This window comes from Sminthopsis crassicaudata, chromosome 2 (genome assembly GCF_048593235.1).
Source record: "Sminthopsis crassicaudata isolate SCR6 chromosome 2, ASM4859323v1, whole genome shotgun sequence".
Lineage (NCBI taxonomy): Eukaryota > Metazoa > Chordata > Mammalia > Dasyuromorphia > Dasyuridae > Sminthopsis > Sminthopsis crassicaudata.
The window spans coordinates 228,615,700-228,642,437 of record NC_133618.1 but is presented as its reverse complement, the minus strand read 5'-3'; the positions used below and the strand labels follow the sequence as shown (position 1 = coordinate 228,642,437).

General features: G+C 45.2%; 1 protein-coding gene across 7 annotated transcripts; it reads left to right on the top strand.

Annotated features, from left to right (window-relative positions):
• The first annotated feature begins 5,290 nt into the window (after positions 1-5,290).
• ZMIZ2 (zinc finger MIZ-type containing 2) lies at positions 5,291-26,345 on the top strand. Of its 7 annotated transcripts, XM_074288438.1 has the most exons (21): positions 5,293-5,485; positions 6,790-6,928; positions 8,299-8,387; positions 13,301-13,436; positions 13,700-13,814; positions 14,266-14,468; positions 14,806-14,998; positions 15,639-15,902; positions 16,296-16,475; positions 17,188-17,271; positions 17,414-17,585; positions 19,369-19,510; positions 19,625-19,835; positions 20,997-21,102; positions 21,287-21,444; positions 21,881-21,948; positions 22,267-22,335; positions 22,852-23,096; positions 23,617-23,789; positions 23,940-24,185; positions 24,913-26,345. In XM_074288438.1, exons 4-21 carry the CDS (start codon positions 13,387-13,389, stop codon positions 25,018-25,020), a joined length of 2,787 nt encoding a protein of 928 aa, XP_074144539.1. In that variant the 5' UTR covers positions 5,293-5,485; positions 6,790-6,928; positions 8,299-8,387; positions 13,301-13,386; the 3' UTR covers positions 25,021-26,345. The 7 variants fall into 7 exon arrangements, with proteins under 7 accessions (XP_074144545.1, XP_074144539.1, XP_074144540.1 ...); XM_074288439.1 differs by lacking the exon at positions 8,299-8,387; XM_074288443.1 differs by lacking the exons at positions 6,790-6,928; positions 8,299-8,387 and having other exon boundaries at positions 14,362-14,468; positions 17,191-17,271.
• Positions 26,346-26,738: the final 393 nt, after the last annotated feature.

Here is a 26,738-nt window from a genome sequence, read left to right as displayed (position 1 = left end):
TCTCTGTGAGGGGTTGGATAGGATGAGGTAGAATTACATTAATCGTAGAAGAGTTCAGATAGGTTGTGGTAGTTCCTAGGAATTTGGCCTCAGGGGTGGAGTTGTCCCAGGGTATATCTAGTAGCTATGTATAGCTGAAAGGGAGATGGGGGAGGGGAGGCAACTGCTTTGGAATTGTAGGAAGTCAGAAAAGGTGCTATGGAATGACTGCTCTGGTTAATGAGGCAGCTTCCTTTCTAGACTGCTAAACCCAGGAGAAGCAAAAAATTCTTAAAGCCTCAAGCCCTATAATTCAACACATTCATGTATTTATTGAGGCAGTTAAGTACAGTGGATACTAGTACAACGCTGTACTAGGAGTCTGGAGACTTAAATGAGTTTGTTCGTGAGCAGGCCACAATCTCTCTAATCTGCACACAACTCTTTAAGACTTATTTACTAAATTGTAGACTGCTTGGAGATCTACTTTTAAGGCTGCTCTGGCTGTTCTCACACAAAGTAAATCTGAGGTCTTGTAAATCAACTTTTGCTTTGCATTATACATACTTCATTCCCTTAAACAGGGGTTCTTAAATTGATATCCACAAATTATACACATGTGTGTTTGTATGTATATATGTATTGTAGATATACCTATATGTGTATTGTATATATTCATATTTGTATATATGCAAACATATATATACCAATATAGTTTCTTTTTTAAATTTATTATTAAAACTTTTTATTTTCAAAACACATGTATGGATAATTTTTCAACATTAATCCTTGCAAAACTTTGTGTTCCAATTTCTTCACTTCTACCACCCCCTCCCCTAAATGGTAAGTAGTCCAATGTGTGTTAAACATGGTAGAAATATATGTTAAATGGAATATATGCATATATATTTATTTTTTTCTTCCTTTTTAAAAAAATTATAACTTTTTATTGACAGACAATATACATGCGTAATTTTTTTACAACATTATCCCTTGCACTCACTTCTGTTCTGACTTTTCCCTTCTCTTCCTCCACCCCCTTTCCTAGAAGGCAGGCAGTCCCATACATGTTAAGTATGTTATAGTATATCCTAGATAAAATATATGTGTGCAGAACTGTACAGTTCTCTTGTTGCACAAGAGGAATTGGATGCAGAAGGTAAAAATAACCTGGGAAGAAAAACAAAAATGCAAGTAATCCACATTCATTTCCCAGTGTTCCTTCTCTAGGTGTAGTTGATTCTGTCCATCATTGATCAATTGGAACTGAATTAGGTCTTCTCTTTATCGAAGATATCCACTTTCATCAGAATACATCCTCATATAGTATCGTTGCTGAAGTGTATAATGATCTCCTGGTTCTGCTCATTTCACTCAGCATCAGTTCATGTAAGTCTCTCCAAGCCTCTCTATATTCATTCTGCTGCTCATTTCTTACAGAACAATAATATTCCATAACATTAATATACTACAATTTACCCAACCATTCTCCAATTGATGGGTATCCATTCATTTTCCAGTTTCTAGCAACTACAAAAAGGGCTGCCACAAACATTTTGGCACATACAGGTCCCTTTCCCTTCTTTAAGATCTCTTTTAGATATAAGATCATTAGTAACACTGCTGGGTCAAAGGGTATGCACAGTTTGAAAATTTGGGGGGCATAATTCCAGATTGCTCTCCAGAATGGTTGGATTTGTTCACAACTCCACCAACAATGCATCAGTGTCCCAGTTTTCCTGCATCCTCTGCAACATTCATCATTTTTTCCTGTCATCTTAACTAATCTGACAAGTGTGTAGTGGTATCTCAGAGTTGTTTTAATTTGCATTTCTATGATCAATAGTGATTTGGAACACCCTTTCATATTAGAAATAGTTTCAATTTCATCATCTGAAAATTATGTGGTCATATTCTTTGACCAAACTTTGATCAACTGGAGAATAGCTTGATTTCTTTAAATTAGTGTCATTTCTTTATATATTTTGGAAATGAGGCCTTTATCAGAACCTTTGACTGTAAAAATGGTTTCCTAATTTGTTACTTTCCTTCTAATCTTGTTTGCATTAGTTTTGTTTGAACAAAAGCATTTTAATTTGTTGTAATCAAAATTTTCTATTTTGTGATCAATAGTGATCTTTAGTTCTTCTTTGGTCACAAATTCCTTCCTCCTCCACAGGTCTGAGAGGTAAACTATCCTATGTTCCTCTAATTTAATGCATAGATATTTATACAATTATCTTGCTGCACAAGAAAAATCTAACAGGAAAAAAAATTAAGAACATAAAATGCAAGCAAACAACAAAAAGAGCAAAAATGCTATGTTGTGAACTACACTCAGTTCCCACAGGCTCTCTTGGTGTAGATGGCTCTCTTCATCACAAGGTCATTGGAATTGGTCTGAATCTTTTCATTGTTGAAGAGAACTCTGTGCATCAGAATTGATCATATATCTTGTCAACAAGTATAATCTTCTGGTTCTGCTCATTTCACTCAGCACAGTTCATATAAGTCTCTCCAAGCCTTTCTGAAATCATCGTGCTGATCATTTCTTACAGAACAATAGTATTCTGTTATTCTATTTCAGGCTTTTCTTGGCAAACATATTGGAGTGATTTGCTATTTCCTTCTCCAGCTCATTTTATAAATGAGGAACTGAGGTAAACAGGGGTTAGTTAAGTGACTTGTTCAGAGTCACAGTAAATGTCTGAGATCAGATTTGAATTCTGGTCTTCCTGACTCCAGGCTTGGCATTCTACCCACTGTATCACCTAGCTGCTCTAGCTGATAATTGTATTTCAATATTAAAGTTTTTCTTTGTAATTTTAGCTATTTTTTGAAGATAGTTCAGTAAAATTGCACTGAGCTAAGACTTTTGGGATACCTTATATAAACATTATTCTGAGAAGGAGCAGTTTTACTAGATTGCCAAAGGGAGACAACAGAAAGATTAAAAAGCACTGTCTTATGCTGTTTAGTTGTTTTCCTCACGTGGGCTTTTCCATGACTCCTTTTGGGGTTTTCTTGGCAAAGACATTTTACAGATGAGGAAACTGAGACAAGCAAGGTTAAGTGACTTGGCTAGCAAGTGTCTGGAGGCAGGTTCGAATTCAGGAATTCATGACTCCAGGTCTTGCACCTTATTCACTATACCACCTATCTGCTTATGTCTTATGCCTTACATTTATTCCAGAGACATAAATAAGGTAACTATATGAAATCAATCAACTAGAATTTATCTAGCACCTTCTCTGTGTCAGGGAGGGGTCCGCATGACTTAGTAATGGAGAGCTGTCGTGGAAACCAGTAGATTTGGATTCAGTCTATCCTCCCACACCAATCATGGCCAATGTAAGCCTAGACAAGTCACTTTTTCCCCCAGGTTTCTGTGCAACTTCCTGCTTAAGTTTCTGTGCCATTGCATTGAAAGAGAAAGTTCCCTATACAAAGAAATTATAGGGACTCATCTCTGGCCCTTGCCTGCTGTGCTAGGCACTAAGGGAGTCTTTGGAAAGGGAACAGTCCTTGCCCCTTAAGTTTAAGATCTGACCTAGTAAAGTATTATATGTATAAGGCAGGTTCTAAAAGAGATACAATCTTTAGATGAGTTACTGTATCTTCATGGAGTTTACAATCTCCTAACACATAGCCTATCTGTACAGATCAGTATAATGCAAAGTAATATATTCGTGTTTGGGAGATGAAAAAAATTCAGGTGCGGTGGGGAGGTGGAAGGAAAGGTGCTTTTTGCCCTGGGGGAGTCAGAGACTGGGGGCGGCGGTTTTTGTGTTGAGCTTTAAAGGCTGGAAAGGAATTTAACCAGCCAAGTTGGGGAGAGCATTTCAGCTCTCTCACAGAGAATATCTGGAGCCAAGTCGTTTTCTAGAAAGCAAGACCCGAAAGGCCACGAACTTCCCAGATCCCCCTCCCACAGCCTCTTCCCCACCCCCTTCCCAAAGGCATTGGCTCCGCCTACTGTGGGTTGCTTTAAGAGCTGAGGTGAATGGTCAGAACCGGTGAGTATCTCACTAATTGTTGCTTGCTGTCTTTTTTCTCCGGACTATTGTGGGCAGACGCCTTTTTCTGTCACCCACAGCACTAACCTGCTGACTGGTGGTCGTCCTTCATCCCGATCGGAGCGAAGTTTCAGGAATTAGTTTACCTCTGGCTTGCTCCCCAATCCCCCCATTCCCCACTCCCTTGGGTTTCCTGCCAGGGTTCTGGGGCGACAGAATTGGAGGGGACGCCTGGCTCTCCCACGGGTCGCTTCCAGTCTGGCTACCAACCAGGGAGCGCGCCAGCTCAGGTATCCAGGGTGGGGGACAGTCATTACTACACATCTCAAATGCAGAAACAACAGCCTGGCGTAGCGTGTGAGAGTGTGGTGTGTGTTTGTGTGTGTGTGGTGTGTATGTGTGAGTTGTGTGGGGTGTGTGTGTGGGGTGTGTGTGAGTGTGTTTTTGTGTGTGTCGTGTGTCTCAATGAGTGTGTGATGTGTATGTGGTGTGAATGTGTGTGTGGTGTGTGTGATGTGTGTGTGGTGTGTGTATGTGTGTGGTGTGTGGGTATGAGTGTGTGTCTGTGATGTGTGTGTGATGTGTGTATGTGTGTGGTGTGTGTGTATGAATGTGTGTGATGTGTGTGTCTGTGTGTGTCTGTGTGTGTGTGGTGTGTGTGTGTATGAGTGTGTCTGTGATGTGTGTGGTGTGTGTGAATGTGTGTGGTGTGTGCTTGAGTGTGTGTGTAATGTGTGAGTGTGGTATGTGTGTGAGTGTGTGTGGTGTGTGTATGTGTGGGGTGTATGTGTGATGTGTGAGTGTGTGTGGTGTGTGTATGTGCATGTGTGAGTGTGTATTGTGGTGTGTGTGTGTGAGTGCGAGTGTGTGTGGTGTGTGTGTGTGTGTGGTGTGTGTGATGTGTGAATGTGTGTGTGAGAGTGTGGTGTGTGTGTGTGTGAATGTGTATGTGTGGTGTGTGTGAGTGTGTGTGTGTGTGTGTGTGTGTGTGTGTGTGTGTGTGTGTGTGTGTGTGTGTGTTGGGGTGGTAAGTGGAAGGGGAATCCAGAAGGATAAGGAAGGGGGAAGCTTCGGAGGATGAGCGCGTCTCCCCAGCTCCCTCCCTGCTCTTTGCTTCAGGCAGCAGAGCAAGATCCCCCAGTCTCTGACAACTCCTGCCCTCTCATCCCCGACCAATCGATCACTCGGGGATGTGTTGCTCTCGCCTGAGGTGGGGCTGGGGGCGGAGTCAGGCTCCCGAGCTCATGCATATGGATGATGCGGCGGCAGCGGCCACTCCATTGTGCAATCGGAGCCGGGAGGTGGCGGTGGCGGCGGCAGCAGCGGCGGCCCCTGAAGCAGGGTGCCTGAGCTGAGCCCCCCGGCCGGCGAGGCGGCATGGAGCGGGCGGGCCGCGGAGGCGGCGGCAGCGGCCGGCAGCTGGCGAGGCGCTGAGTCGGGCCCGGAGCCGCAGCTGGACTCGGGGGCCGCTCTGGGCGGCCGGCGGGGAGGTGAGCGGGCCAGTCTGGGGCTGCATGGAGGGTGGGCGAGATGGCCGCGCCGGAGAGCCAGGCTCGGGGCCCGATGTCGGGGTCGTCGTGGGGACCGCAAGCCCCGCTCCCTCACGCCCCCGCCCGGGGCCGGGTCCCCCAGATCCCCTCCCGCCACAGAGCGGAGCTGCCACCCTCACTGGGGAGGCCGGGGTCACCATGGCAACGAGGCCGCCGCGGGGGCACCGGGGGCGCGAGGCTGGCCGGAGCGAGGTGCCCGTGCCCCGGGCGCGCGGCCGGGCCAGGATGAGGGGGCCCCGCGGGTATCCGCGGCCGCGCACCCGGCGGGCCCCCCTTCCCACGCCGGCGGCTGCACCGTGTGGGTGTCCGGAGCCGGCCAGCCCCCCAGTCCCGGGCTTCCTCGCCGCGCCTCCTTTTCCCCCCGGGCCCAAGCTGTCCTTCCGAATGAGCTGGCCAGGTCCGAGGAGGCTGTGACTGTGTGCCCGGCAGAAGCCAGGCGGTGTTGGGGCGCTCCCGAGCCCCCCTCCCAATACACCAGGCGGCTTCTCTTCCTCTGCATGGGAGAAGGGGGGGGGTTGGCATGGGTGATGAGCAAGACCACCCCATCCCCCTCTGTTCCCTTCCAGCCTCTCTGGCAGTGTCTCTGCTGGGGCATACCTTGACTGAATTCCTGTTCTTGGGGTGGTCCTGTGAAGAAATGACCCTGACCCTATTGTTAGGCAGAAATGACCCTTTTGTCTCTTGAGGTTTTCTTTTTCTCCCAACTTGAGCCATTGTTTAGGGTTTGATTGGGGGGAAAACCCAGCTGTTCCTAGAAACGAATAGGTGTAGGGGGTGCCTCTTGGCAACCGAGATTTACTCATCCTTCTGTACCTTCCTCGCCTGTGCTTGACAAGAGGAGTGGGCCTTTCTGGATGTCTTTTCCCTGTACAGACCAGGCATTGCCAGGCCTGCTTGGGTTTGTCTGACCAGGCCCACTTTGTGTTTTCTATCCCATCTTCTTCTTAGAGGCTTCCCCATTCCCAATCCCAACAATGTGTCCACCAGGGTATCTGTGACCTTTTCTAGGCCATCCCAAAGGTACCATGCATTTCTCCTGGGTCCAAGGTAAACTGTTTACCTTTTCCAGTTCCCTGCCATGGCCTCCTAGAGAGCACACCCCATTCCAGAATGGGGAAACTGAAGCCTGGAGAGGCTAGAATTAGGACACTCAGGGGTGGAGCATAAAATAGCAGTACTAATAATAATGTCAGTAACAATGTCTTTGACTCAAAGTACTTTATTTGTATTATTTATTCTCGCAGATTTTTTACTAGAGAAGATTTCACAGGGATATCTACAGAATGTCATAAATCATGAAGGGTACTGATAGGGTAAACCTGGACTTAAACACCAAATCCTGGAATACTAGAACTAGGGGGCACTCCTTGAAGCTTGAAAAAGGTAAATTAAGGATAAATAAAAGGAATTATTATTTTTCATAGTAAACTTAAAGAATTAGTTATTCCAGGAGATAGACTAAAGATATTGAAAAATTAGTTAAATTCATAAGTGATAGATCCATAATGAGTTGCTAAGGGAAATTTGGAATGAGGGTTTTTTTTTGGGGGGGGTACCTCTGATATTTTATGATTGATATTAAAAGCAACAATTATGCTATTGCATAAAAGATCCCTTGGGATCAATATTACACCTACATTCTTGGTCTGAACTGGACATGTTTCTGACCCAGGGTAGCAATTCTTTTGTTCTTATTCACATGACAGTCCTATGAAATAGATAAGAGCAGGAATTGTTTTTCCCCCTCCCCCATTTTGCTTATTGGAGAGTTGAGGTTTAAAGTGATTAAGTAATCTGGCCAAAGTCACTGAGACTGAACCAACATCAGAACCCAAGTATCCAGGCTCCTGCTTGATGCTTATTCTAGTAGCTTATGCTGCCTCCCAGAAATAGAACACAGCCAGTCCAGTCACACAAGGCTGTGGCCCTTTCTAGTAGTACAAATTAATCCTCCTTCTCCCTATTTTGCTTGGGACTGAATCAAAGGAATGTTTCATTTTCTTTTCCCTGCCTCTACCAGGAATTCTCTGTCCCATCATTGCCATCCTATCTGTAAGTCTTTTTAAAATTCATTTGGCCTCCTTTGTCCCTTCCACATTTAGTTGCCTTTGCCTTTTAGGATCTGAAAGGTAGAAATCTGTAGCTGAAAAAGACCTATTAGCAGTTTTTTGCATCCTCTGGAGAATTCGTTACCACAGGGCCAGCCTCTTGGGAGTCTGGTTGATTAGTTGGAAAAGGAGAGGGAAATTGGTCCTGTTGCTCAGCTTCGAAGTGAAGTATTACTCCTCTTCCCAGTTGAAAGCTTGGGCTAGAGTAGAGCTTGAAGAGTGTCTACAGTATGTGGAGGCAGACTTACAGACACACTTAGTTTGGCATGCCTTTGCTCTTTAGTAGGCTAAAGTTGTCTGGTCTCTTTCAGTCACTTAGGAAATTCAGGGGGATCCCTTCACCAGTTGGCTGGGTGCTTTTTGAGCTGAGATTGTCAGTAGTGAGAAAGAAGGCTAGAAACGTGTTTTCCCATTTTCTTGTGCTATTTGACTATACAGATTGCCCCTGTACCTGAAGATAATAGCAGTGGGGATGTCTGTCTGTCCCTGGTATCAGTGAAAGTAGGTTGAAATGAAGCCTATTACAGAGAAGGGAGCTGTAGATGGTGCCAATAGAGCAAAAGGAAAGAAAGCCAAGATTTTGCTTCTGTGTTTTTCTTTAGGGGTTATAAAACTGAGACTCCTCCTGGGTTCTGTTGTTTCTAGCTCTGTTCCTGTGCTCAGAAGAATAGAGAGTGAAATCTGTCTCCATCTCAAAAGGATTAGGATGATGATCCCCCAAGTCTTTCCCTTTTGTGAGTAAGAGACCACCTGGTATAGTAAAAAGAAAACTAGATTAAGACTCAGGAGACTTGAGTTTTAGCCCTGGTTATATCACCAACTTGTGTGACATGAGGCAAATCACTTTAACCTCTCCAAGTCTCAGTTCCTCATCTGTAAAATGAGGGGTTTGGATTGGATGTTTTCCACAATCCCTTCCAGCCATAACATTCTGAATTTCCTTGCCAGGATTCTGGTCAGCCTCCTGAGGTTCTGCCGAGTGTAATAGTATTAGAGAATAGTAGGTTCTTTTTTTTTTTTTTTTTTTTTTTTAATTACCCTAAAAAACCAAACCCATGGAAATCTGAAGGGAGCTGTCCACTAAAATTGAAGGGATCACAGAAATTCATAGTATTGAATACAGTAGAAAATCACCTTATCCTTTATAGACCTTTGGTTGAGGGAACTGAAAATACCTGTGGTCTCCTGTCCATGGCAGGAACTTAGTTGATTTGGAATTCCCCAAACCCATGTGATAGCAGGCCCCTCTTGTCTCTTCAGCTTCAGCCTGACAGTTTCAACTGAGGACCCAGTCCTAACACTAACCTGACCAGAGTCTTGTACAATTTCCTAGGGAAGCTGAAATGCTAGAGAAATGCTACAGAACAAATCTTGACTCCAAGATGATTTCTTTACCAGTCTTTCTGGTTTCCTTCCTATATCTTTTGCCTTCTGGGACAGCAGAGTGGGAGCAGCAGAGCTTATAGGGACCCCTATGGAGAAAGAAGGATTGTAATATTTCTATTCACTCCTGAGAGATAAAAACTGGATTTGGGATTAGATTTAACAAACTGATGTCCCATGTAGCTACTTTCAAAGGAAACTTGTGGGTTAAACCCTGACTCTAACTGTTTGAGAATCCCCCCACCCCCTTTCCTGTGTGTCATCCCTGCTTCAGGGATTCGGGGAAGCCTCAGTTTTGTCTGGCCTTTGCTGGGACATTCCAGTAACTGGACCAGCTGATTCTGTTTTTCTTCATCCTGGGGAGGGAGGGTGAGTCCTAAGTTTGGGGCCCCAGAAGAATGCTAATGTATTTCCTCGCCTTTGCACAGTATATGCCCATGGTAGAAGCTCAATAAATCCTTGTTGAATTGAATCTAAATTCCTAGGGATAGCCCTAAGGATAGAAAGTTATTGGGCCCCTGTTTTTCCAACTAAAGCTTGTCAGTACTATGGGGTCAAGCCTTGACTACCACTGAAGTGTTATAGTCCTGACCCCTCAGATCTTGCAACACTTCCTGGCTCAGAGATACCTGTGCTTGTAAGGAACAGGAAGGGGTGGGAGGTAGGTGGGCTTGGCTTTCTGCTGCCTAGAATTTCCTAAACCTAATTGGCAAGCTCTGGAGCTCAGTCTTCCCCTCCCCCTACTGCTCTTTCAATTAAACTGCATGCACTTAACTTCCCTCTGGGCCCCTCCCTGTGACTGCCTTGCAGCTGTCCCTGGCTAGAAACATGCTTTTGAAAGACCCTTGTGAGCTGGGTTGCTCTTAAGAGGCCTTATTTGCCCAAGGGTTAAGACTGGGAAACCCCACGTTGTATGAGGAGAGAATAGTTGGGTCTTTTAAAGAGTATCTGAACTTCTGGCTTCTCAAGGTTTGGGTTGGGATAATTTTGTCATTTTGACAAAAGAACCCCCATTTCCGGGTACTACATATGAGACAGACTTAATTCTTTCTATACCTTCCTTCCCTCACCAAGTAACTCCACAGTTCTCTAGGAAATTGACTTGAATTCTGATTAGAAATGAAACTTCCCCTTTCCCCCATTACTTATTACTCACTAATCAGATCCCTGAGATCATCTAGAGCTTAGTTCTGAACCTGGCCCTCAGCCTTCCCTTCTTTGTACCTTAGTTTTTTCATTCCTACAATTAAAAGTTGTAAAATGGTTAGAAGAGTAAGATTCACTTTTCCCATCTCCCAAACTGTAAATTATGCATAAAGTACTTTGAAATGCTGCTAGAGGGAGGGTATCCGTGATTTGGCTTTAGTTATGATCTCTTATTCAACTACTGTGTTCTTGTTATTTGGTTGTGTTGACTTGTGCAGGTAGCCATTCCTCTACTCCTCCCAAAAGGGCAACTACATTTTGGCATGTCACAACATTGCTCAGAACACTGAGGCTCTCTTTAGGTCAGAGTTTCCTTTGTTTCCTACTATAGGGCATTGATCCACTTCCACTACCTTTCATGGGACTGCTAACGGACCGGTTGAAATAGCCCAGTAGTGAGAAGGGATTGTTTCACTGGTGAAATTAATCTTTTGGTCCAAAGAACTAAAATAATCAGAGTTCAGTTAAGAGGCATTTTGATCCTTTCCCATCCTCTCAGCCTCCTAAGAAAGAATATCTGGACTAGAAAGGATTGAAGTTTTACCATCTTAAATTAGAAAACATCCTGACTTTGAGTCAGAAGAGCTGGGTTTTAATGACCTTAGACTTGTCACATTTCCTCTACTGTAAAAGGAAATGAGGTAATAAAATTTCTAAAACACCTTTCAGCATTTGAAGGATTCTTTAATTCTTTACCTCCTGTAACATGTACTTGTGTGTTGATGTACATCTAGATACACGTATATTTATCCTAGTTGTCCTTAAGAGACTTGTCTTTACTATTCTGCTCTTGCCTGTGTACGCCCATCTTACCATTTCTGGCTCTTTCTATGTATCTTGCCATAGCTTATGCCTTCTCTATTTTGGTTCTACTATTCTCCCTCTTTCACAGTGTATCTCCTAGGCACATGCTCACTCTCAAGAATTCAAATTTTTTTTTCCTTGATTGCCACTTTCTACGTTGTCCCTTTTGTTAATTCCTTGGCTCATAAATGTCCCTGCATGTCTAGGGCAGGCTCGCTGCTCTTTGGAACACTGTCATTCTTTTATGTACTTTGTGTCTTAAGTGTATCATGCCTCTTGTTTGCAACATCTCTTGTGCAAGTCTTATCCTCTGTGTGCTTATGCCATGTGTGTGGTTACTGACAATTACTCATGCTGTATGTGTGTGACAGATGGGAGCAAACACATACCCTCTGACAGATGGATGTATACAATTCCTCAGACGGACACACATGTTCCAAGTGTGTGTATGCATGTCTGGTGTGTGCATCTACAATCTTCGTGGCTGTCTCTGTAAAGGCTTATCTCAATAGTCTAGTCTCTGCCCTATCCCCTCTCCCACCTCTGGCTGTGTACTTCCATCTTAAGTGGCCAATATCAACCTCCCCCTCTCTGAAACGACTTAAGTCTTACCAGCAGTGATGTCCCCACTCTGCCTAGTAGGCTGGCAGACTGCACAGAAGCCCTAAGTGGAATGGCTGCTGCCTGTCTAACAGTGCACAGCTGGCCCAGGAATGGGAACAGAACTAATGCCCCCCCCTATTCTGGGAGGGGGGGGCAGACTGTGCTAAAGGACTCACACTGGATTCCCAGTCCAATGCTCCATAGAGAGCAGCTTCTGTTGCCTCCTGAGGTGACGGCTGCTTGGCCTGAGGAGGAGGAGGAGGAGGAGGAGGAGGACAGGCAGCTGGCTTATGTGCTCCTTCAAATACAGAGAAGGAATGCTGTTAGGTAAAATGTCCTTCCTTTCTAAGGGATTGGGGAAGACACTACAGGGGATCCTGGCAGAAAAGCCTCGTGTGTCTCTGCTCTCCAGCCAGGATTGTGCTTCATTTGAATAAAGTATTTTGGCTTTTTTCCCTCCTGCCCTTTTCTCGACTTCCTTTGCTTTGTCTCCTTTCCTCAGTAGCATCAACTCCTGATAAAGAGGGATATAGTATCTGCTGGTTGTGGTAGTTAAACCACATTGTAATTCCTCGGACTCTGCCCTTCCCTACTAATCCTCTCTGACCTTCTTGACCTTGGGTAGAATTCTATTCAGCACCTTTCCAAGAAAATAATTCTCAAGCTTCTTTGGCCTGGTTTTTCTGGGAGCTGAGCTGTTGCCCTTTCTCGACCTTCCGGAAGCTGAACTCTGAGGACTCTTGTTCATATAGGGCTTCTGATTCTTAAACTGCCCGAGGGTTCCCAAGGTTCTAACTTTTGACTTCTTCTATGCTTTGTTCCTCTAGGGAAATTTTCATTTGTCAACTACGAAAATCCCTTTGGGCAGGAAAACACTAGTATCAGCCTTTCACCTCTGTACTCCTAGCCAGTGGTGGTAAACAAGAGGCAGCAGCTCTCCATAGGCAAGACACCTTCTCCTTCTCTCCCTGCTCTCTCTACCTACTTCTTTTAAGTGGTGTGTAATGGGAGTCTTTCTTCTACAAGCAGTCCTTTCATTGTCACCCCCTTTGCCACCCCTACTCACCCTTATTATCCTTTCCCCTCTGAGTTTCTGCTGAGAAAAGCTGAGATCTCCCTTTTTTATATGGATACTGAAAAACAGAGGAAAAGTCTTGTATAGAGGAGGAAGAGTGAAAATATTTGGGCCCAGAAATATAGCTTCATGGGTCATTCATACTGGGGTTCTGGGTGCCTGTATGGTAATAGCTGGGCCACATGGGGTTAATGTACTCTTCTTAGCTGAGCTTGCCAGGAGCAGAGGTTTGCCAGACATGGGCAGGACGCCAAGTTCCTCTAGCTGGCCGAGACACCCTGAGTATGGCCCCCTGGGTCCCTAAGCTTAACCCTGCCCTGCCTGGGGTGCCCTCCATATGCCTTATACCTAGCTAGAATACACATGCTGCAGATGAAAAAAGAGCCCTAGGGACTACACTATCTCCTGAAACCCCCAAAGAGTACACCTGGGAACTTTCCCATTCATCTTTTCTCTGTTCATTATTTGTCATGAACAGGGAATGATTCAATTGCTGTAGTTTCTTATAAGTTCCTCTAGCATCTTCTGTTGAATTTTCCTCAGAGATAACAGTTTTTTTCCTTTCTATCACGACAGCTTGGAGCTGAGTCCCAGATTAACCCCATTGAGGTCAACATATTCAAGTCCCAGACCTCCCTGTCCCTCAAGATACTTCACAGCCAATGAACTCCATGAACCCAATGAAACCTGCCCTCCCCCCCACGCCACACGGGTGAGTACAAGACACTCCCGTTCCTGTGTTGGGTCTTTCTTAAGGCCAGGACCTATGCAGTTGGTCTGCCTGAGTCATGATTTTGCTCTCTACTCCCTATCTTCCCTGGGATGACCTGTCTATGTACCCAGTCTTCAGTTCCTCTTAGAACAGTGAATCCCTGTTGTACTATCAGGCACCCCTATTCCACCTAACCTCAAGATTGTGCCAGTTCACTGTCTGGAACTTGAAATATGTTCTTTACAAGCCTCTTTTCCCCACAGTGATGGTTCATTTGCGTATGAGTCTGTTCCTTGGCAACAGAGCACCAATCAGCCAACAGGATCACTCTCCGTGGTAACCACCGTGTGGGGAGTCAGCAATACATCCCAGAGTCAGGTAAAAGCTTCCCACCCTAATATCCAGGATTTAGTCTGAACCCCTCCATCCCTCCCCAAGACAAATCATAGACTTATTAGTCCCCCTCAGTCTCCCTCAGTGCATTGTTTTGTGGTGTTTTTCTTATAATCTTTCAACTGTCCTCAGTACATCCCCACCCCACCCCCTACATTCCTTTCTCTCCTTGAATATGACATCCAAACCCCATTGTTTTAAAGTAGTAAAAAGCTGCTGTATTGGAACTGAAACTGTCACTTCCCTTTAAAGAGTGGAGGGTGTTCTTAGCCTAGGGTCTAGGCTAAGAGGTTCCACAAACTGGGATTGGGGGAAAGAAGCATTATCTTAACATTTATTTATGTGTCTAAAAACATGCTGAGAAAAGAGGTCCATGGCACAGAAAGTCCCTGCTTTAGGGGTTCTTGGCAATGTTGAGTATTGTTGCTTTTTGTAGGTTTTGGGAAGCCCCATGGGCCCTGGGGGGAACCCCTCTGGTAGTCCCATGATGCCTGGCATGGCAGGTGGCAGCCCTGCTATGAACTCTCCTCAGTTCTTGGGGCAGCAGGCTTTTCCAGAAGGTGGTGCAAACAAGAGTTATATGCAGCAAGGAATGTATGGCCGTGGCAGCTATCCTGGAGGGCCTGGTTTCCCTACCAGGTAAGGACCATTTTGTAGAAGGGGTTGCTGTCCAACTCTTTTGAATTTTCCCCATTTAGAATTTGGGTCTCTAGTTCACAACACTGAGCACAATGCCCTGTATCTACTAGGAAGTCAATATTTTTGGTTAATTGTGTATGTGCAGACTTAACTCTGCTGCTCTAACTTCAGAAATGACCCAAAATATTTGAAAAAGAATGAATGAAATTCCATTCTGCCTGAGAAATGAGATAGCCAAGTCCCTTCTGAAAGAACACAGATCTTAGCCTTGTGTGGTTAATAGGAGGCTGCTTCTGAGCCAGGGCAGAATGGAGGTGTAATCTTGTGTCTCCTGCAGCTACACAGGCAGCCCAAGTGGCCCTGGGGGCCTAGGTCTCCCCTCACATGCCACCCGACCCTCCACTGACTTCACTCAGGCAGCTGCTGCTGCTGCTGTGGCTGCTGCTGCAGCTACTGCCACTGCTACTGCTACTGCCACTGTGGCCGCTCTCCAGGAGAAGCAGAGTCAGGAGCTGAGCCAGTATGGAGCGGTAAGGTGCCTTCCCTGACTACTCGCCTTGACCCTGTGTGCCCAGTTTGAGGCAGCATGGTATAGAGAACAAATGCTGGATTGAGAGTCTGGGTTCTAGCCCTAACTCTGTCAGTAACCAGCTATGTTGGCCAGGTCACTGAATTTTCGAGTCTAGTTTTCTCATCTGTTTAAAATAATCAGGTTTCTAGGGGCCCTTCTAGCTCTACAAATGGACAGTTCTGTTAATTCACCAATAAAATTCACCAATAAAACACTGACTTAATCTAGGTCCTCAGCACAGCACAAGGAGAGAGCTTTTTGTTCTAAGAGAACATACATGGATAAATTGGGGGGTGAGGGAAGGGAACTGGGAGGGAAAAGCTAAGGATGATATGGTTTCCCCTGCACTCTCCTCTTCACACCTCTAGGAACCTTGGAGTCTACTCAAGGAAAGGTGGGAGGGGCACTAGATGAAGGCTCATGCGGTGGGAAGGATAGTAAAGAAGTAGAGTAATATGATATGATAGAGGTCAGAGGGGATGGCAACAATATTGTGCTGAACTGAGGGACAAGCAAGGAAGATGTAGAGTTATTCTCTGTCTCTCTGGGTTATTTCTCATGGGTGTGGTCTTGGATAATTCCTTTTTCTCTCTCCCCAGATGGGGGCAGGACAACCCTTTAACAGCCAGTTTCTGCAGCATGGGGGTCCACGGGGGCCCAGTGTCCCAACTGGCATGAACCCTGCCACTATAGGAGGGGTGATGGGCCCCTCTGGTATCTCCCCTATGGGCATGAACCCCACCCGGGCACCTGGAATGACTCCCTTGTATGGAGGGCAGAGACTGCCCCAGCATGGGTACCCAGGGGCCCCCCAGACACAGCAGATGCCCCGACAAGGAGTCAAGAGAGCCTACTCCAATGAGGTGAGTATGGAGAAAAGGGAATTGAAAGGTCTGCGAGCTGCTTCCTCCAGCTCACAGGCACCTCACTTATGACATTTATATTCTCAGCTGATTTAGGTTAGTGACAAGCCTAAAAGGAAGGAGAATGAGCTGATATTAGGTTGGAGTGCCCAGTGGGCAGCTGTAGCAGAATCCCAACCAACCCAGGAATTCTCCATTCAACCCCCTCCCCACCTGATCTACTTTTGTATTCTTTAAAGGGTTAGAGTTAAAAGTTCTATATTCCATGACCCTTAGGCAAGAGAATGACACTTTTCAGGCAGTTTTTTTTTTTTTCTCTTCTAGATGCCTTTTCTCTGGTTTTCCTTATGCCCTCTTGATTACGTTTGAGTATATGTCTTATCTCTTTTACAGGGTTATCCTGCACAGCAGTATATGCAAGGTAGCCAGTATACTCCCAATGCTGCCCAATATGCACCAAATACTGCACAGCCATCAACACCCTCCTCTTCGTACCCTGGCCAGAGGATGCCTATCCAACAAGCAATGGGCCAATACCTATCCACCTCCAGCTCAGCAGGACCCTATTTTAAGGTACAAAACAGCTTCCAGCTTGGCTCTAAGAATTATAGTTTGGAAATTCAATCTAAAGAGTAATTGATTGAAGAAACTGAAAAGAAACTATTCAAATACTCCTTTTTTGTTTCTGTCAAGTCAAAAGCACTAAGCTTTCTTCATTTTACTATAGAAAAACTAAAGCATTGTAATTGTAACCTGATCTGTTAGTCTATGGAGTGGAGATTTTGAGGATTGCTTCTGCCATGATTGAACGAGGCATCAAGATGAACCTTGTGCTGATACTTGAATTCTAGAGCTGGAAGGACACTGCATAGTTTCTTACCATACACTGACTGTTCTATAACTTCTTTCTTTTTACTCCCTCAGTTCTAGAACTAATAAGAATTAGCCAAAAGGTTCCTACAAACTACATGTAACAGGAGTTCACAAGTTTCTTACAAGATTCTCCCTTGTTCTTTCTATGCTGAAATTTTTGTTGATTTATTCAAGGGTGATACATATAGATTAGGATAGATTCTTTGATATCCTATGTCCTCTTTTCTCTCCTTTTCTCCTTCTTTTCTCACAAATGCCTCTAATTCAGGGTTTTTCTATTATCATTGTACTTCTGGCCATCCTTTGACAGTTAAATGTTTGAGGGAATTATGAGCTAAAGGCTAAAGCTAGGTTCCATTTGCAGGTCGCTGACAGGTTCTGTTTTGGTTTGTTTTGGTTTTTTTGTCCCCAGCAGTCCACAGAGCAGTTCAATGGGCAGAACACCAACTTCAATGGAGGAAACTTCAACAGCTACAGCCAGTCCAACATAAACGGGGTATGATGGAAATGGGAATTTGGGCTCCCTTATAAAGCTTGCTTGACACTGGGGCCAGACACCTCTCACTTGTTCACAGTTCATTTTGGCTCAGCTATCCAGCCCTTATTTGTTCTCATAGATTTTATCTGTTTTCCTATAGCCCACCCGATCAATGCCTGGCTATCCTAGCTCACCACTGCCTGGGAATCCTACTCCCCCAATGACTCCTGGTAGCAGCATACCACCCTATATGTCTCCTAGTCAAGAAGTCAAATCTCCATTCCTGCCTGACATTAAGCCCAACATGAGCTCTCTGCACCCTTCTCCCTCTGGTAAGTCTCATTCGTAGGGTTTCTAAGAATCTGAACTCCTAGAGGAAAGATTATTGAAGGCTAGTTTGGGAATGAAGACAGTCTTCATCTTCTGCATGAGAAGCCCCAAAAAAATCATTTAGTGAGTGTAGAAGACTCTTTATATGTCAGCTTAGAAAAGTATCCCCCCCCTTTTTTTTCCCACTGTGGAAATCTTTTTTTTTTTTTTAATTTATTGATATATTTTGTTTTTTACCTGTGCTTCTAATTGTATTTATTCCTCCTCCTTCTTGAACTCTCTTGCAAATGCATTTTAGAAAGATGGGAAAAAAGTTCTGCAAAATTACCCTAAGACAAGAAAATCTATACAGTGTTCCACACCATAACCCTTCCCCCCTCCCACTTCTGTAAAGAGAAGCTTGGATTTGTCATTTTCTATATCTCTTTTGAGGCAAAGCTTGGTTATCATAATTTCCAAGTATTCAGTTACTGTTTTGTCTTCCATTTATATTGTTCTAGTCACTCATGTATTGTTTTCCTGGTTCTGCTTACTTCACTTCTCATTAGTTCATATAAGACTAACCATGTTTCTCTATATTCATTATATTCACCATTTCTTATAGCACAGGTAATATTCCATTATGTTCATGTGCCACAACTTGTCCAACCATTCTCTAGTTGATGGGCAACTGCTTTGTTTCCAGTCCTTTTGTTACTACAACAGCAGAGTGTTGCTATAAATATTTTGGTGTATTTGGGGGCCTGCCTTTTTATCTCCTGTTGTCCTTGGGGTTCGTACATAGTAGTGGAATCTCTAGGTTGTTGAGACAGTCTAATGAAGAGTTCAGAAAAACATGGAAAGAAGTGTGTGAACTGATGCAGAGCGAAGTAAGCAGAACAAAAGAACAATATACACAATGATTCCATTAATGTAAATGAAAACAGCAGAATTCAGGTTGTATAGTAGTCAAAACTGATTCCCATTGACTAAGAGTGAATGTATTTCCTTGTTAGGAAGTGATAAACTTAGAAGGGCCTATTGGAATGTGTACCATTAGTCACAATCATTGTATTAAATGGTTTTGTTTTAACCTTTTTTATGACAAAGGATTATAAGGTAGTGGATTTTTTGGGGGGAAGTGACTGATGTGTCAACACATCAATTTTTTTTTTTTTTTAATTAACTCTAAGTGGATGGAGTTTTTAAAAAATCCTCACCACCAAATACAGTTCCCTTAGCTTGTGGCAGATAAGAGTTTGTGGGAGTCTGAAACCCTCATCAAGCTACAAAGTAAAGGAGAAACCCTTAGAACTTGAAGGTCCTTAAGGAAACCTGAGGAGAGCTCTGCCCTTCATCTAGCTTCCCATCCTCCATAGCATCTGGGTGTGGGCTCCTCCCACCCCCAAAGGTTGGCAGGAGCAACAAGGCTCTGATAGGGGGCCCCCTTTAAGGGGTAATGGAAGCTTCAGTTCCCTACATTCCATGACCGTTGAAAGTGACAGTTGAGAACAGGGGGATGCCCAAACGTAGCCCCTAGCATGGCTCATCACGGCAGCATAGTGCAAGAGAGAAGGGGTGTGTGTGCCCTGGGCCACCCTAAGCACCAGGAGGAAGCTGGGCCCCGTGGCTGGTCCAGCAGGAGAGAGGGTAGCATCCACCCCAAGTCCACGCTGCTGGTCGGCTGCCAGCGGGGCTCCCCCACTGTCCCAAACTCTGCCCAGCACCGGCTCAAGCTGCATGTTCGCTGGCGCTGGGTGTCACTGGCCCCCCTACCCGCCACCAGCCCCTGCCCTCCTCTCATAGGAAACCCATGCGACGAACTGCGGCTGACGTTCCCAGTCCGAGATGGGGTGGTCCTGGAGCCCTTCCGCCTGCAGCACAACCTGGCCGTCAGCAACCATGTCTTCCAGCTCCGAGACTCGGTCTACAAAACACTGATGCTGAGGTGAGCCGCCCTCAGGACTTCTGCCTTCTCGCAGCCGGTTCTTATTCCTACTCCCCATATTTTGTGGCGGATTTTCTGGGTTATGGGTTCTTTGTTTCCTCTTCCCTGGTTCAGACCTGACCTAGAGCTACAGTTTAAATGCTATCATCATGAGGACCGGCAGATGAATACCAACTGGCCAGCGTCAGTGCAGGTGAGCGTCAACGCCACACCTCTGACCATCGAGCGGGGAGACAACAAGACGTCCCACAAGCCCCTCTACCTGAAGCACGTGTGCCAGCCTGGCAGGAACACCATCCAGATCACTGTCACTGCCTGCTGCTGTGTAAGTGACTCTTGGGCCATACAGTAAATGGCAGCTGGGAGCCAGGATGGGGAGGAGGTGACATAGCTAGGGCCCGGCAAACAGGAAACACAGATGAGCATTAATACGATTGCACACACATGTGTAGACTTGTACAAAGCATATTAAGCACGAATATCTGTATACAAACATCCCTGTCTGATGATAGGGTAAAACTTCCAGTCCAACTGAAGATGTCTGAGTTGTAGGCTTTATCACTAAAGGAAAAGGTACTGGATTCCGTTCCTTGCAAGCCAAATGTTTACCTTCCAAGTCCCTTCTCTATGCCCACCAAAAGAGGGAAACAGTTACCAGTTGCCAGTGATGTACTCATTAGATTTGAAATTGACATTAATTTGTATAAATGGTTAAGAAGGGCCCCTGAGTATAGAACTATACTTCTGGAGTCCTGGCTCCTTGTTGCAGAGAAGCCAGGCCATGTGCCAAGATGGAATCACTGCATTCCCCTAAGGTTTCTTGGTCAGTGGTGGAGAAGGGAGGAAACAACCTTCCCAAATGGAGATTATCACCTCAGTCAGTATTCACCATAAACAGATAAAGAAGAGCCTCCCCATGCACCAGGTGTATCTCTGCTGCTGTAAGGAAGCCTAGAAAATAGGCTCTTAAAGGCCAGTCTGTACAGGGCTCTGGAAATTGACTCCAGACCCAAAATGGGCAAGAGTAACTCATATTGTGAAGAAGGAAGGCTAACCTTCAGCAGACTTCTCAGGCCCAGTTTTTCCTGTCTTTGATGGAGAGATGGGGACTAGGAAATAATCATTTTGATTAATTCAGGAAGAAGGGGGATCAGTATCTCTTTTTTTTCTTTACAAGTAAACCCTGGGTAACAGCAGCTGTGATTGAGGCTTCTAAATGAAGGCCAATGTGAGGAGATCTGTGTCAAATAGAGGCAGCCACCTGTGTTCCAAATGGGGCCAAAGGAACTTTTATCCCACACCTAAAGACTCACAGGGGAGGGGGACGCTACAGGTACCTAGCTTCTTCCCTCTACTTCCTTCTCCTTTACCCAACAACAGCCCTGATATTATAGGAGCTAGACCCGGGGGCTGGGACCCAGCAAGCGGGGTACCCTCGAACAGCTGGTCTCTCTGCCCCTTTGACCTGAGCTTCTTTTCTGTGCAGTCGCACCTCTTTGTGCTGCAGTTGGTGCATCGGCCTTCGGTTCGCTCAGTCCTGCAGGGCCTCATCAAGAAGCGCCTGCTCCCTGCAGAGCACTGCATCACCAAAAGTGAGTAGCCCCTGGGGGCCCACTAAGCCCACCTTTGTGAGGGGGGGTGCTCGGAGATTTGTTGTCCAGAGATCTGACTCAGGTGCCTAATTAGCAAGAGCCTTTTTCCATTTACCTCCCTGAAGTATCCCCAGCTTCTCTAAGCTCAGGAAGATCTCATCTGTGCTTTCCTCCCAATGATCAGTAAAGCGGAATTTTAGCAGTGGCACCATCCCCGGTACCCCTGGGCCCAATGGAGAGGATGGCGTGGAGCAGACTGCTATCAAAGTGTCCTTGAAGTGTCCCATCACCTTCCGAAGGATCCAGCTCCCTGCCCGAGGACATGATTGCCGCCACATACAAGTAATTTGGGACGGATGGCACCGTCACAACTGCTTTACATTTTCTGGCCTTTCTGATCTTTGTGGATCATTGCTCCTCCCCTATCTCCTAGAGGGGGAACTGAGATCATTTGTTTATCTGTCAGGCCAGTTTGAAGATCTAGAAATTGGGAGGCAGGGGCAGGAGGGTGAAAATAATAGACATTTGCACATATGACTGAGGCAATATACAACTTATTTGGGTACTTAAGGGTACTTAATAGCCTTACGCTTTATTATATATCAGTGTCTGCCTCCTCTCCCCCTTTCCTTACCATTAGAATGTAAGCTTTTTGTTAGCAGAGATTATTCCAATTTTTTTGTAGATTTATCTCTAGCACCTGTCATTAGTGTTCTTTGGCGGCACATAGGTATATGATAAATATTTGTTCATCCGTTATATCTGATCATCTTTTTAGTGCTTTGACCTTGAGTCCTACCTGCAGCTGAATTGTGAGAGGGGAACTTGGAGATGTCCTGTCTGCAAGTGAGTATAAGGATTATACCTTTTGAAATCATCAAAGGGTTGGGCACAGTAGTGGTGGAAATAATAATGATTTGCCTTTTACATGATGTTTTATGCTTATGAAATGAAACTTTTAAAATGAAACTTCACAACCTTGTGAAATATGTAAGACAGGGTCAAGTTAGAGATGGGAAAAAATGTGCATTTCATAGAGATGAAGGGACTCCCCAAAGTTTGTTATACATATTGGGTTCTAGGGAATCAGCTTGTGATGGAGACAGGAGAGTGTCTCTGAGGTTACTTGTTATTTTACTGACAATATATCCTCTTTCTTTGCAGTAAGACTGCGTTGCTGGAAGGCCTGGAGGTGGATCAGTATATGTTGGGGATCCTTATTTACATCCAAAAGTAATTCTGATTATGGACTTAACCAGATTTTGAACTGATTTTTTTCTTGGGCCACCAGAGGGCAGTCATGGTCATACAAGTCGTAATGCTGAGATCTACTGAAATCTTTTCACCCAAATCGCAGTTGGATCATGAAGTCTTCTCAGAAATTGGGCCCAGTGCCAAGCCAGGGATCATATGTCCTGCTAACTTAATGACGCTGGGTACACATGGTAGATAATCAACAATTCATTTCAAATCAATAAGGATTTGAGTTGTTAGATCTCACTTGAAACTCAAGGGACGATAGCAATTCCTTATTCACATTAGGTATCCAGTAATTGTTAAATCGATTTGGGCAAAGAGATGCTCGGAACTGAGGTTTAGTGAATGGAAAAAATGATTCAAAGGGATGAGGGACAGAAGGTCAGGTGAGAAATGGGACATATAACATTGTTGGTGAAGATAGAACATGTGATCAGAAGGTGGGTCTGTGCAGACAATAACCTGTTTTGGCGTGTCCTCTCCCTTCCCTAGCTCTGATTATGAAGAAATCACCATTGACCCCACCTGTAGCTGGAAACCAGTGCCCATCAAGCCTGACCTCCACATTAAGGAAGAATCAGATGGGCCTGTTCTGAAGCGCTGTCGCACCATGAGTCCTACCCACATGGTGATGCCCAATGTCATGGAGATGATTGCTGCTTTGGGCCCTGGATCTTCTCCTTTTGCCCCACTGCAACCTCCCTCAGCCCCTGCCACCAGTGATTATCCCACTCAGAGTGAGTACAAGCCATTAGGCTTGCTTCTATAGTTGCAGTATAAGCTGTTAGGCTTTCTTTTATAGTTTGGAATAAGAATCCTAAGCCAGAAATGAGAGGGCCCATTGATGAGGAGCTCATCTCTAATTCCTCTACTCCTGTTAACTTTAAGTCAACATAAGGGGAACATTTCAGTAACATGGCCTTATTCAGAGTAGAATGTGCATAAAATCTTTTATGTGTTCCCTTTCCACTGTCAAGGATATTTATAAAAGCTACTGCTATCAGCAACAATAAAGGCTATACTTTCTCCTTCTGAATAGTCATAACTGGTGCAGACTTTTGAAATTGCTGTCTCCAATAAGTCATTTTTGCAAGTAAAACAAAACAATCAGATCCTGAAGACATTTTTGCCAGTCTTCTTCCAGGCATTTTAAAATTTAATTTGCCTTAAGTCATTGATTTCAAAATGTATATGTAAGCCACCATAAGGCAGTGTTACGTGGAAGAACTGATCTCACAGAACAACTTTGTTTTGCAGGTTCTAACTTTTCAGGCCCTGGAAACTTCCCTGATTCTTTTCCCCCCACAACTCCCAGTACCCCAACTCTTACTGAATTCACCCCAGGGCCACCACCAATCTCGTACCAAGCAGACATTCCTAGCAGCCTCTTGACTCCAGAAAAGCCTCCGGCTCCTTCCCTTCCTGGACAGGTCAGCACAATTTCAGGGTGGGGGAGGAGCGGGTGGCTTAAAGCATAATTCTGATCTCTGTACCTACAAAAGGAGGAAAATTAGGGAGGAACAAATGAATATGCATCCTCTTGTGCCTCTTCACTGTGTGGCTTACTTCTTCCTCTTCAGATGGCACCATCAGGCCACATGGACCCATCTCACAATCCTGGCCAGCAGGGGCTGCACAATCCCAGTCTCAGTGCCCCACCAGGGTCACAGCTCCATCATCGGAACCCTCCCCCCCAGGCCAGGCAGTCCTTGGGGCCATCGGGTGGGGCAGGTCCTAGTGGCGAGCTGGCCTTTAATTCTGCTACGGGCATGATGGGGCAGCCAGGGATGCCCGGAACTGGAGAAGGGCCAGAGCCAGCTCTTGATGTGAGTGTAGTTTACCTCTTGCTAATCATACCCGTGAAACTCAAGGTTATTGAGAAAAGAGTTGTAGTTAGGAGAAGAAAGGTCAGTTGTATTTTTTGGTCATAGGGATTGTTGCTTTAGAAGGCTGAGAGAAACCTCAGCTCATGCAGTTCTCATATTTTACAGATGAGGAAAAGGAAATCCCATCAGGTGAGATTTAAGGAAATGCAGTTTTTATTTGGTAAAAGTAAAGTAGCCATAGTGAATCAGGAGCTAGTCTCAAAGTCCTGGGTTCAAGTTGTACAAGCCATTACAATACTCTTTTAAGACAATAAATTATGGAATAGGTGCCATTTCTGAATTGGCAGGTCTCTCTCACTGAGAGGCCCGATAGGTGCAAACATATCCCTAATCTTACCTAATCTTCAAGCCATAGCCAGGGCAACGGAATAGTCAATGGAAGGCTAGCTTTGGTCATTTGAAATCAAATCCCACCTTGGTTGGCAGTGGGAGCTCCCATGGTTAATCATAGATCTTTGTCTATACAATAGCTGGATTAAGGTGGTTTTTTCCTAAATTACTTTAGCAAATATTTTATAATGAACATGTTAAAGTAGCAGCACTTGGAGGGTTGGCTCTGTAATTATAATTATAGGGTTTGTTGAAGGAGGGTGACAGTAGTATCTGGGTTCAGCTGTGAGTAAAAGACTAAAACTCTGGCTCCTGACATTGTTCGCTTTGTCTTCAGCTCCTCCCAGAACTGACCAATCCCGATGAGCTGCTGTCATACCTGGGGCCACCTGACCTCCCCACCAACAGTAACGATGACCTGCTGTCCCTCTTCGAGAACAACTGACCCCTGATTTTCATTTGGATCCCCCAGCTCAGGCTGGGATCTACTCGTTGGTCTCAGAACTGCCATGCCCACTTCTACCACCCACTCGTCATTGCCCCTCGGTCCTTACATACTCACCACTGTTCTCCCTCATCCAGAAGCAGGGAAGCTAAGGAGTTTCAGCTGCCTGTATATCACCTTCATCCAACCAAAGTCACTTCTGTTGTTGGTCAGACCTAGTAGCCACACACGGTGACTGGCCACTTCAGTCCGTCCTTCTTCCTAGCTGTTCTGGCGGTTATTTCTGTTGAGGCCCCCTTCCCTCAGCTCTCTGCCAGCACCAGGACTGAGGCTTCCTTTTCTTGGGCCTGATATGTTCTTTACATCTTCCTATTGCACAGGCCATCCACAGTGTTCTAGCAGGAGCTTTTCCCAACCCTCCCCTGACTGGTACCAGCCCTCCATCTGACTCTGGCTTTGAGCCTTCTGTTTTATCTTCCTCATGAATGTGGCAGAGTTGGGGGAGAAGCTGAGCATGATCTGTGGTGTTCTGGGCCTGTGGACTCTGGGAGGGCCCTGGGTTTTTTCTTCCTGGCTCGATGATGAAATCCTACTAATTCATCTTTAGTAGTCATTATGTATGAGGACCTAAAGGCTACAGCAAGCCCATGCTACTGCCCTTAATTGGGTACTGAGGAGCTGTCTCGTAGACTGGATCTCTTCCCCACCAGCCTCGTTCTATCTATGGCACCCATGTTCCTTCTTCCCCACCCCAAGCCCAAGTGCAAGAGGCTGTATAGGGTGGGGTTGGGGGGGAGGGAGGTGATTAATTACAAAGCACAAAATGTACATAGTGTAGAAACACTAAAAGCAGGGAAAAAGAAAAAAAAGCTATTTAAAAGGAAAGCGAATCCCTCTGTTGTACAGCCCCCCCATCCCCTTATTCTTTCCCTTGTTCCCATAAATGTGGATATTCCCTGACTTTGTATGAGTGACCATTCCATTGGGGAGTAGGGGTCCCAAGCTTCAGCCCTGGCAGGGAATATATTTAGGGGGAGGGGGGATTGTTATTCACCAGGATGTAGAAATTCTTTGGCTGTGCCCCTCATCCCTCAGATCCCCCTTTCTGCAAAGTAAACAAGTAACAGCCATGTTTTTAAAAACCACTTTCCCTTTACCTATACCGCTGGGGAGAGAATCCAAGTGGTAAACTCTCCCTTTTTGGAAAACCATTGCATCCATCTGGCTTATGGGGCCAGAACCATGTGTGTGAGCAGTACTGCCCAGGGGGCCGTTTTGTGTATCCTGTTTCAGTATCTATATTAAAGGATTCCCTTTTGGTGGGCCTTGCTGACTCACCTCCTTTGTGCTCTGAGGTGGGGAGAGGGGTCCATGGAAGCCTGCACTTTGACAATTCTCCCAGGAGCTAATGAGATGTGGATTACTATAAACCAACAAGGGCAGATCTTTGCTCCAGGTTTATAATATCACAGCCTTATTCTCTAGCAGGTAAACTTAAAATAGCCTAGAAGCAATTTTGGTGTTCTGTGGCATAAGTATTAAGCTCCAGCTGTATACCAGGCACTGTTACCTGGGAATCAAATAGCACCCCCAAGAATGGATTTTTTTTTAACTTTTGAGACTAGCTCACCATCATACATAACCCTACTGGGGCTTCATGGAGGCCAAAGCTTTTCTCACTTCCATTCGTATCATACTTTCGTACCATACTTTTCTGT

Bases quoted from the DNA above. Each gene is read 5' to 3' on its own strand.
- ZMIZ2 (XM_074288437.1), top strand. From the start codon at position 13,387: ATGAACTCCATGAACCCAATGAAACCTGCCCTCCCCCCCACGCCACAC. The intron at 17,272-17,413 runs GTATGATGGAAA...GTTTTCCTATAG, and splicing joins GCCAGTCCAACATAAACGGG to CCCACCCGATCAATGCCTGG. The intron at 19,511-19,624 runs GTGAGCCGCCCT...TCCCTGGTTCAG, and splicing joins TACAAAACACTGATGCTGAG to ACCTGACCTAGAGCTACAGT.